Raw genomic sequence first — 12,103 nt, forward strand, 5'->3', positions numbered from 1 at the left:
TTGGTTGGTTGACAACAAATAACATGTTAACAACTCTCTACAATGGAGGGAAAGGTTTCTGTCGATTAATTAAATGACACTATGGTAAACATGAAAATGATGCAGCCACCTTTGGATACCACAGAAAATATAAAACCAAAAAGAAATCATTTGGTGATTAAATACAATTTTGATGACTACCAGGATAATACATTGTTGCAATGATAAGTGAGGATCTGGCGAAATCTATATCCCATACTTTTCTCCAAATTTCCTAGTGTCCAATGGAAATAAGTCGGCACAACACAGAGACAAAAGCACATGGTTTAGTGTAATAAGCAGAACCCAGAACAACCTTCAGGGTTCAACTCAGCAGCACAATTGGCCTATACGGAAAAACGTTACAGACAACACCAGAAAAACCATAGCCCCGTGCCATGCAATACAATAAGTAATATTTAAAAATACTTTTAAAAAACACGCTTTAATGAAATGTACCGTACTCGTAATGGCAAAACTCAACGACTCCACGAAGTGGCCCCGAAGCTTGCCATATCGTAAGGGACCATGGTGATTTATAGCCAACATCAGTTGAGTGTGGACAATTAGACCCAAGCCGGAACATAACATGTAAAAAAAGGTGGTTGAAACATATTTTAATTTTTTTTATTATAGAATATAGTATTGTCATCATTATGACGTAAGTATACCAAGTTTGCAGTCGATAGCACATTGGGAAGTGGGTTAAAATCAGAGGTCGCAACCGGGTACCCGATACCCGGCTACCCGTACCCGGCTGGGTACGGGTACCCGTTTGCGACCCTGGTGCGGACGGGTACGGGTACGGGTAGGCCGTGAGTCACTGGTGAGTCACCGTTTGTCACTCATTTCCCAACGTTTTGTCTCTTCTCACAATTCAAGTTCCTAGAATCAACCCACCCGCGCCTACAACATGGCTTCATCCCAGAGGTCGCAATCGGGTACCCGTACCCTACCCGATACCCGGCCGGGTACGGGTAGCCGGGTATCGGGTAGGGTACAAGTACCCGTTTTCGACCCTGGTGCGGCCGGGTACGGGTAAGGAATCAAAACCCGTTTGCGACCTCTGGTTAAAATTGAGTTGCAAGATTTGAGGATACGACAACAACAGAGTGAGTTTAATAAAAGCGTGCCATAATAAAAACCACACATTCCAAACCAACCACTTGCGCATCTGGTAACTTACAAACATGTTTGCATCCTGGTCGTCCATACCTGTCAACCCCTTATCAGTGCCTACCATGTTCCAGACCAATTCAGACCTTATAAATCTTAACACATTCCTGCGGAGGGAGCTGGTAGGAACGTTGGGTTGCTCGGTCAATGGCCAGGGTCAACGGCGGCGTGGTGTATTCCGCAAACATGCCCGACTGTGAGGGCGGGCACAAGCCGACGTCAGTAGGTTAAACGTTGAGTTTTATAAGGGCACCATGGGGTGAGCAGCCCCTCCCCACCCAGCCCCACCCCTCCCACCCCCCACCCAGCCCTTCCTCACCCCCCACCCAGCCCCACCCCTCCCATTTTTGGATGCACGACGGACGGACACAATAATCCCCTGTGGGCTGGTGGAACCAGATGGTTCCTACCAGTAACATTCATCCTACAAAGTCCCATACCAAAGGAGAAAACAAATAAACAAAACAATTGTTTGCCCCCTATTGAAACGCCTGTACGCCGTATGGACATGAAAACTCAGTTTCCCTGCACAAGAATACGGGTTAACCCGTGTGGGTTGACACGGTATGTGTGACTGTTAGCAGGAGAGTTATCTTGTAATGTACGAGCAGGAACCCGGTAATACTTGGGCGGTAAAAGGAAGGCGAATGTGTGTGTTGTAACAGCACTCCCTCTACACCTCACCAATGTCGCGTGACGTCTAACCAGCCCCCTCTCCCCTTCACCACCAATGCACATGTATGTTGAACTTCTTTCGCACCGCACGTAGCCAACAATGCTGATCGTGGCGTCATGACGCCTATGCTCCTCACCAGTGTCGCGTGACGTCATCTTCCCTCTTGTTCCGTGACGTCATCAACGCCACACCCCCCCCCTTCACAAATTCACCCCAATCTTGCGTTGACGTCGGTACTCATCTCCCCAAGAGCCGAGTGACTCTGAGGTCATCGGCCCTCCCCTCCACCTCAGCCCCTCCCCTCCACCCCAGCCCAATCCAACCCCTCCCCTCCACCACAGCAGCAGTGTTCACCACCCGGCCAAACTTTTGTGTCTGATTTCCCAGTGTTTTTGGTGCGTTGCAGACAAACAAACAAGTGTATTATTATTATTTTCATAGAAAAATGCATGCCCGTATCCAACAAAATGCATGGCCATGTGCAGTACATCGTGTTTGCAAGTTGCATTTTGGGAAGTAAAGTAACAAATGCACTTTCCAGTGGTTTGACATTTTATTCCGCTTGTTTAGCCGTGCCTGTGGACTTGCACCTTAATGTTCTCGTTGTTTTAGATTTTAAATATGTAACTGTTCTGTCAGTGATTGGCTTAATTTTAAAGGAACATAACATACACGTTTTAAAGTGGTCCAAATAAATACAACTAAGGAAAAAATGTAATACTATTTGTATTGTGTTGTAATGATTTGCAGTGTATTATGAATGCCGTTTGGAATTTTGTACAGGTGTTTTTTTTTTTGCTACACGTGCTGGATAATGAGTGGGATGTAGGGTTAATAAATATCCAATAACGTCTTACAAGAATACTATTTCAATCATTATAGGCCAGTGACTCAACATTGTGGTTGTTATGTACCCCCGACCGGACGGATCAACTGTCTATTTACCCCACTTGCAAACAGGTTTTGTACATATTTTTTAAGTACACCTTTATTGCATTTACAGTACACGTAATTTCAGTTTCATTTTCAGTTTCATTTATTAGGTATAGCCCTGTGAGCCGTGCGACTCTTGACTCGGGTGCAACCGCAACAAACAAAAACATTAACAAAGAACATCTTAAAGTGACTATGCGTAACAGAAAATCCAGGAAAAAATAGCAAAGTCTTCAAGAAAAAACCCCACCGTATATCAACGCTGTATGCAAAAATCCCAGTGCGATGCAAGTCAAACAATAACCATAAGACAATTTAGATTAAAGTTATCAGGCTAATTCTGTACTTCAACAAACAAACATGGCGAAAGCATACGTTTTCTAAATCACCAAAATAAATCTATAAAAACAATGTAACAGTGATCATAGGAACTGTGATTCAAATTTAACAAAAATAGGATATACATAACAAGTACGACCAAACTTTGCAGCCATAGCTGGCATGCATGAGTCACTCCATAACAGCAGGAGTATCAAAAAATGTCAATGTACCTTTAAAGATCAGCACACTATAATCAATTAAAACACTACATTGTGTTTACCACTGCAGAAGGCTGAATATATTTTTCTGATGTTGAAGAATTTAGATACATTGTATCTGTAAAATAAATGTGACAGAGTAAATGTGAACAAGAGCAAACAGCACATGGATGCCCGAGGCAACCTGGTCACATGACCAAATATACCTCGCGGTGCAGTTATGGTTTGGACGAGGTTATTTATAACAACATTTTCATTGTCAATTTATCTTCCTCGTGAACATGAGGTTTAAAGTCGAATTACACGTCTTTGGAGGTTGTATTTTAGTCATATGACAGGGGGAAGCCAATTACACTACAATTAAGAATATATACGCTGGGAATTGTCTAATCACAGGAAAAGGCTATTCGGGTCCAAGGGAATGGGTTGTAGGGGATAGATCAGAGAGTCACGGTTGGAGAAAATGCGAATTGAATCCCGTAGGAAGCCACGGGCTGCCTCCCTTTATATAAAAAAAAAATTCGCTAATAACACTGCATTAAAAGAGGCATTAATTCTTGACTAGAAGCTTCGTCGTAGTTTTTTGTTATTTTCTTTAAACCTATCTACGTGACTTTACCGAAAGACCCAAATAATAAGAGGCATTAAGGCAACGTTTTGGGGAAAGCATCTTATTTACAGGGTGCTTCAAAAAATGTTAACACTTTTATGTGACTGTCGTTTTTAATGGAAAAGGAAAGATAAGGGGCCGTCCATAGAAGACGTCATGCACCTGGGGGGGAGGGGGGGTCAGACATTTGTGACGATGTGTGACAAGGGGGGGGGTTGAGAAATGTGACGTCACATCAGAACCATGTGCTTTAGAGCATTTTGGCTGCTATACCTTTCCAAACGATAAGCCACTTTGTTGAGTTATCATGTGTGATAGCCAGGACGCGTCAGAAAAAGAGCTACATTAGATAATTATCTAATATTTCGGAGGGGGGGGGGGGGCGCCGGATTATTTTAACACGTTCCTGCGGAGGGAGCTGGTAGGAACGTCGGGTTGCTCGGGCGGGCACAAGCCTGCGTGAGTAGGTTAAACGTTGAGTTTTATAAGGGCACCACGGGGTGACCCCCGCCAGCCCCACCCTCCCCACCCAGCCCCTCTCCACCCAGCCCCTCCCCACCCTCCCCCACCCAGTCCCTCCCTGCACGACGGACACAATAATCCCCTGTGGGCTGGTGTAACCAGGAGGTTCCTACCAGTAAAAGGCCGGATATCGCATCATTATTTAAAATAGCTTACTTTTGCACATTCTTGGATAACATTGATTTTAGGTGTTGTATATGTTTTTTTAAATTTGGTTACTATATGAAATTGGCATAAATATACACAAAACAATCCTACCTACTGTACAAAGTGTATTTACTGTATCGTACTTACCACTCCAATCTCGAAGACTGCATGGGGTAAATGTATATATACGTGCAGTATTTTAATTGTTTAAGTTGTATGTAGTGTATAATGTACTGCGCATAATATTTAACACCCAAATCTAAAGTTAGCTACTTTTTTGTTGGTCACGCCAGATGGTGCCCGATCGCATTTTGGAGCGGTCTTGCCGGATTAACGTTAGAAGCGGGATAATCGATGACCAGCTGTGTGTGTGTATATTGAGGCGGTGGGTGAGCCTTTCCATCGGTGAACAATAATAATACAGCTCCGTCGAAGTTTTAATTGAACCATCCCAAAAGATTTTGATTTAAAGATTTTTTTTGCTGTTGATTTCACACCTGATGATGATTTCTTGAGTTGCAGTCGAAACGTCGTGAGAATTTTTATTGTTTATATTTACATTATTTTATTATTTCCCTTCTACGTGACTTTACCGAAAGAACCAAGATTATGAATCCCGATTTAAAGCTTTCGTGACTGCAGGGATTCATCTTCTTGGTTCTTTCGGTAAAGTCACGTGGAATGGAAATAATAAAATAATAAAATAAAACATAATAAAATTATATTTTACTATGTTTTATTATTATATTCTACGTGACTTTACCGTATTTTATTATGTTTTATTATTATATTCTACGTGACTTTACCGAAAGAACCAAGAAGAATCTGAATCCCAAAAGAGTGTTTGGTTAGTTTGGTGGTCGCCTGTGACGTGCGCAGAGGAATTCCCGTGACGTCACCACAGGGTCCCGGATGCAGCGTGCGAGCAGCTGGCGACCGCCAGGGCCTCGTGTGGCGCCGCAGCCCCCCGCTCACCACCACCTCCACCACCTCGAATCTCTCGCTCGCTCGCTCGCCCGCCGTGTAGCTTCCACCATACTTCACCGCAATTGACCTCGACATCTCAGCCGCGTTTGTTTCTAGTTGGGGGGGGGGGGGAAGGGGGGGGTGTAATAGTTCCTTGGTTGAAGAGAGGGCCCTTAAGCGATTCAGGGCGAGCGCGTGTGTGTGTGCTTTTAGATTTAAATAAAATTCCCTCGAAATCATTCAGATCCTTAATTACCATTTTAAACAGACTGGAATATATCGACGCCCTCTTTGTTTTTTTATTAAATCGTCAGCAATATACGCGTGGCGCTCATTGCCATTGGGAGCCCGGGCTTTGTGTGCCGCGGCCTAGTTCCTGCCCGTGAGCCTACGGTCTTGCCTAAATTCCTCCCCGGCGTTGCGCTCGAGGAAATCGGCAGGAGAGAGCGAGGAGGCTCGCGCGCGCGTTTGCCGGAGATACTGGGATTGGATCGGAACATCATCATGAGACGGCGCAGCATGTGAGCCAACCCGGCCCGAGTCATTTGCGTCCGGGAGATGCCACGGAGCCGGGCCGGGAACCCTTCGTGCCGCCACAGCCACGGGGAGAGGAGGAGTCCAGCCCCGAGATCCGAGCAGTAGGAGGCGCGGGAGGGCAGCAACATGGGGGACATCTACGACCCCCTGAATCCCACGGAGTAAGTAGTGCGCTGGGGTGGTGGGCGCGCTCACGGGGGCTTCCTTGCAGGTACAACAGCAGTGGAAGCTGTGGCATGTTCGGCAGCAGCTGTGGCACCGTCAGCTGTGGCACTGTCTGCCGCAGCTGTGGCATGTTCGGCAGCAGCTGTGGCACCGTCAGCTGTGGCACTGTCTGCCGCAGCTGTGGCATGTTCGGCAGCAGCTGTGGCACCGTCAGCTGTGGCACTGTCTGCCGCAGCTGTGGCATGTTCGGCAGCAGCTGTGGCACCGTCAGCTGTGGCACTGTCTGCCGCAGCTGTGGCATGTTCGGCAGCAGCTGTGGCACCGTCAGCTGTGGCACTCGACAGCAGCCGTGGCACGTTCAGCAGCAGCCGTGGTATGTTAAGCAGCATCTCAACAGCACCAGCAATGCAACAGCTCAATGCCAATTCCAGCAGTTGCATGAGCAAAAGCAGCTGGGGCAGGAGAAGTAGCAATCGCAGCAATTCCAGTCGTGGCCTCAGTATCTTCAGCAGTGGCAGCTGCTGTATAGAAAGAAGATGTGCACCTTTGTGTTGCAGTCATGTTACTTGGCAGCAATCGGCACCTTTTTGAGGAGCTAAGTCTTCACGTGTCGTCTAGAACATGTCTTGAGGAATGAGGCCTCTCAACGTGTCTCTCTTAAGCTGTACGTGATCGCATCTTATCACGGCCACCACGACATTTCATGGTGCTCAACACATGAACTTAGCGTTCCCTTTCTTAAGTTGCCATTTAACCCAGATTGATGCTACCCCTGAGCTCGGCTTCGGGAACGGATTTTTAAATGGGACCTTAAAGACTCCATGTGAGTCTTTGCTCGTGGAGAAGCTGGGCTGGCCGAGTTGTGTAGCATTACCAAGGGAGTGTTGTAGTGTAAATGAGTGCGAATGTGATGTATGTACGAGTGTAAATATGCGTAGATTGCGTGTGTATGTTTGTGAATGGGGTATGCATATAGGTTTGCTTGAGGGTTTGAGTCTAGGTGCATACTACTGAGTATTAGTGTGTTGCCAACTCGGAAAGCTGAGTTTGTTTTTCAGGCCACTTAAGATCATTGGCGACTGATAACTGCAGCGGTTCTGGGCCTCCCTTAGGTGGACACAGCCTTAAATTAGTAGCAAGTGCGATGTTTAAACCTTAACACTGGAGTGCTGGCTACACCATCCCCTAAGCGCACTGTTCCGCCCTTAATAGGTGCTCGCTAACACCACTTTCCCCTACAATCTACGACTATAGGAGGGGGATCTTCGTAATGAGTGTTCGGAAATAGGCTAAGTTAGTCTTGTAAAACGCTCAATTCCACCATCTCTAGAACAACTTTATATTTTCAACTTCAAAAGCATTTACCTTTATTATTTTATGCTTTTTATATAGTTCTTCCACCAGCATCTCTGCATCTACACCACCAACATCTCTGCATCTACTATTCTGTCTGGGTATGCGTGTCATACGACCAGTACATCAGGATCATGAGCCTGATGTTATCAACACATTGTTGGTATTTACGTCTCGACAACAACAACGACGATTATTGTGTGCCACTCGCTAAGGATGAGACAACGAAGCTCACCCCGCCTATCTACCCCCCATGCCATTGATCAGCAAAAACAAACTAATTGATGCGCTGGGGTCACCGCGCATAACTGGAGGGGGGTTCATAGAGAAGGGCCCCCCACGACCTTCCAAGCAAAGCGGCGATCCGTCTCCTGCTGACGACGGTCGTGGTGGTGGTGGTCGTGGTGGTGGTGGTTGATGGTGGTCGTGGTTGGTGGTGGTCGTGGTGGTTGATGGTGGTCGTGGTTGGTGGTGGTTGGTGGTGGCCGTGGTTGGTGGTGTGTCCAGAGCCCTCCTCACCAACTCTCCCACCAGTCCGGCGCTTGACTCTACCGCGGCGGACACGGGGGACACAGCAGCAGCAGCCGTGCTCGGGATGGGATGGCTGGGGGTGGGGGGGGAGGCTGCTGCTGCTGCCCGCCTGTGTGTCCCCTGCTCGGCATGCCGGCCAAGTCTCTCCCCGTCCTCCCTTGCGCCTCTCACCCCCCACCACCACCTCCTCCTCCACCACCACCGGCGGCGCAGCCAACATGGCGCTTGCGTGGCCATTACGCGCGGCTGCTACTGCTGCTGCTGCCACTTACAACTGGTACTTCTGCAGCTGTTATTGCTGCCGATGGCATCTGTAGGGAACTGCTGTGTGGTGGAGTCGCTGTTGCGACGATAGCTGTTGTCGCCGATGCCGCCGCTGTCGTAAAGGTGCCGCGTGGGCCTGGAGACTTGCGGGCCGAGAAAACAAACAAAAGGCAGCGCGCCCGCTGCTGTTCTCCGTCGGCCATGCCCCCCTCCTCCTACCCCCCCCTCTTACCTCCTACCCCCCCTCCTCCTCCTACCCCCCCCCCTCTTCTCTCCTACCCCCCCTCCTCCTCCTACCCCCCCCCTCCTCCTACCCCCCCCCTCCTCCTACCCCCCCCCCTCCTCCTACCCCCCCCCCCTCCTCCTACCCCCCCCTCCTCCTACCCCCCCCCCTCCTCCTACCCCCCCCTCCTCCTCCTACCCTCCCCCTCCTCCTACCCCCCCTCCTCCTACCCCCCCTCCTACCCCCCTTCCTCCTACTCCTACCTCCTCCTACCCCCCTCCTCCTACCCCCCCCCCTCTTCCTACCCCCCCCCTCCTCCTACCCCCCTCCTCCTACCCACCTCCTCCTACCCCCCCCTCTTCCTACCCCCCTCCTCCTACCCCCCCCCCCCTCCTCCTACCCCCCCCCCTCCTCCTACCCCCCCCCCTCCTCCTACCCCCCCCCTCCTCCTACCTCCCCCCTCCTCCTACCCCCCCTCCTCCTCCTACCCTCCCCCTCCTCCTACCCCCCCTCCTCCTACCCCCTCCTACCCCCCTTCCTCCTACTCCTACCTCCTCCTACCCCCCTCCTCCTACCCCCCCCCCTCTTCCTACCCCCCCCTCCTCCTACCCCCCCTCCTCCTACCCACCTCCTCCTACCCCCCCCTCTTCCTACCCCCCTCCTCCTACCCCCCCCTCCTCCTACCCCCCCCCCCTCCTCCTACCCCCCCCTCCTCCTACCCCCCCCTCCTCCTACCCCCCCTCCCTCCTACCCCCCCTCCTCCTACCCCCCCCTCCCTCCTACCCCCCCTCCTCCTACCCCCCCTCCCTCCTACCCCCCCTCCCTCCTACCCCCCCTCCCTCCTACCCCCCCTCCTCCTACCCCCTCCTCCTACCCCCCCCCCCCTCCTCCTACCCCCCCTCCCTCCTACCCCCCCTCCTCCTACCCCCCCTCCTCCTACCCCCCCCCCTCCTCCTACCCCCCTCCCTCCTACCCCCCTCCTCCTACCCCCCTCCTCCTACCCCCCCCCTCCTCCTACCCCCCCTCCCTCCTACCCCCTTCCTCCTAACCCCCCCCTCCTCCTCCCCCTACCCCCCCCTCCTCCTCCCCCCCTCCCCCCCCCTCCTCCCCCTCGCCTCCACACGCGTCCCCTGTTCTTCATCCCCTCGCTCCTCTTCTCGCTGCTGCTGCCCGCCCAACCTGCTGCTCGCCGTTCATTCTCCTCGTTAAGTCCCCCGGTATAATTATCACCGCGCACATCGTGACCTCTGGTAATTTGTTGTTTTTTCTGTCCGTCCCCTTTGCCCAAAGGCCGTTCGACCTGCGTGTTCACTTCTTCGTCTTCCCCTTAACCTCGCGGTTATCCCCCCCCCCACGCTCTCTTCATCCCCTCGGTGTGTATCCTATCTTGGACCCCGTCCCCTCTTCATCCCCTCCCTCCTCCTGCTCCGCTGTTAATCCTTCTCAATCATTCCCCTTCGCAGTCGGACCTGCGTGTTCGTCTCCTGCTCTCATGCAGGTACCCCTCTAGCACACCTCGAGGTGAAACCGCCCTCCCTGTTGATCCCCTCGCTGTTCCAGCCTCCCCCTTCACCCTCTACCCCCTCCCTCCCCCCCGTTGATCCCCTCGCTGTCCCAGCCTCCCCCCTTCACCCTCTACCCCCTCCCCCCGTTGATCCCCTCGCTGTTCCAGCCTCCCCCCTTCACCCTCTACCCCCTTCACCCTCTACCCCCTCCCCCCGTTGATCCCCTCGCTGTCCCAGCCTCCCCCCTTCACCCTCTACCCCCTTCACCCTCTACCCCCTTCACCCTTCACCCTCTACCCCCTCCCCCCGTTGATCCCCTCGCTGTTCCAGCCTCCCCCCTTCACCCTCTACCCCCTTCACCCTTCACCCTCTACCCCCCTCCCCCCGTTGATCCCCTCGCTGTCCCAGCCTCCCCCCTTCACCCTCTACCCCCTTCACCCTCTACCCCCTTCACCCTTCACCTTCTACCCCCTCCCCCCGTTGATCCCCTCGCTGTTTAAATCCCGATGTGATCACGTGGGGCGGACAGACTCCATAGTTGCTGCTCGGCATGGCGGCGCACGCCACGGACGCCCTCGCCAGTGTCGTCCACCCGGTATTTACGATGGTGGCGATCCCGGTGTGGTATCGGTGGTGGTGATGGTGGCGATCACGGTGTGGTGGTAGCGGTGGTGGTGATGATCATCACGGTGTGATCGTCGTCGTTGCCCTGCCACTAGCGCGGGCCTCTGGAACGACGTCGTCGCGGTGTGCGTGTATGTGGTCATTGCACTCGTGTAAGTCTTTGTTGTTTGTGCGGGTGTTGGTCGTCCTTGCTGTTGTGCTGGAGCTACGCTCGCACGGTCTGCCTCGCTCGTGTTGTCCGCGTGGTTCCGTGACTTTATGGCTCATTATGACCGTCGCTCCCTCCTCGCTCGTACAGAACGATTTTTTTTTTTAAAACCGAGGCCAGAAATTCGTAAGTACAGCTTCTATGGCATACATCGTGTAATGTGTGTACACGTTTTAATTAACTGATTACACATTCTGCGTTTAAACCAGTACCGTATATATGTATACACGCACTTATGGCCACGTGTGTGTACAGTATACGTATGGTCAGAGTCGGTTACTGCCTTGAACCTGCTCATCCGGGTTAGAAGCCAATTTGTATCACTGCCCGCTGATGCATTTTATCCTGAGCCCGTAAGGGCCCCTCACTTGGGTTGACACAGCCTAAAAGCGTGTGCATGGTGCATGGTCAACACCAGCACTGGGAAGACAAAGGGGGCTGGGCGTGGTCGTGGCCACACCTTGTGTGTTTGTTGCTGCATCGCTGTTAGTAGGAGCTTGCTAATTTGTACATGCCTAAATGTGGTTGCCCTGGGATGCGGTTATTGTGTATGTTCTCTAGGTTAAGATTTGGTGTTTTCCATGGTATGTACAGTACGTTCTGCGTACCGGAAATATAAAATAAATGTGACTGCAGATACAGTATACTGCATGCACTGTGTACTGTGTATGATGGGTGTTAAGATGTACATGTGAATGTGGTTGTGTACCCCATGTTTACATGTACTGCTCTGTTAATCCACTACTAGATGATGACCTCCCCATGCTGTGCGGGTTCTGTAAGTGCTTTGACCATACTTCACCCACGCTGGTCAGTGTGAGTTGATGAAGGTGGAGAGAATTCCCATTTGATACTAAACTGTATGCTGTACTGGTGTACCCTATACTAGACTGTATACGAGTTTATAATGTGATTTTACCTGCTTCTGTATGAAATATCTGTTGCTATTTTTGTCATACGTGTATGACGTTGGATTGCCCTTGAGCTGTAACTGCCTGTATAGTTGATCTGCTCATATTTGTCTCCCTTTCCCTTGCTCCTTCCTGGTTGCTGGATGTGGTTTAGAGAAGACGATATAGAGGTAACCACAAACTCAACTGTCACTT

General features: G+C 51.1%; 1 protein-coding gene across 2 annotated transcripts in view; it reads left to right on the plus strand.

Annotated features, from left to right (window-relative positions):
- Nucleotides 1-5,558: 5,558 nt before the first annotated feature.
- SETD2 (SET domain containing 2, histone lysine methyltransferase) overlaps nt 5,559-12,103 on the plus strand; it is a 40,468-nt gene continuing 33,923 nt past the window's right edge. For both annotated transcript variants that reach the window (XM_061555163.1, XM_061555164.1), the window contains exons 1-2: nt 5,559-6,285; nt 12,063-12,078. In XM_061555163.1, coding sequence (XP_061411147.1) covers nt 6,251-6,285; nt 12,063-12,078 — 51 coding nt within the window. In that variant the 5' untranslated portion in view covers nt 5,559-6,250. The remainder of the gene's footprint in view (nt 6,286-12,062; nt 12,079-12,103) is intronic.

Source organism: Lethenteron reissneri, chromosome 20, assembly GCF_015708825.2.
Source record: "Lethenteron reissneri isolate LAM-NWPU_2019-01 chromosome 20, ASM1570882v1, whole genome shotgun sequence".
NCBI lineage: Eukaryota > Metazoa > Chordata > Hyperoartia > Petromyzontiformes > Petromyzontidae > Lethenteron > Lethenteron reissneri.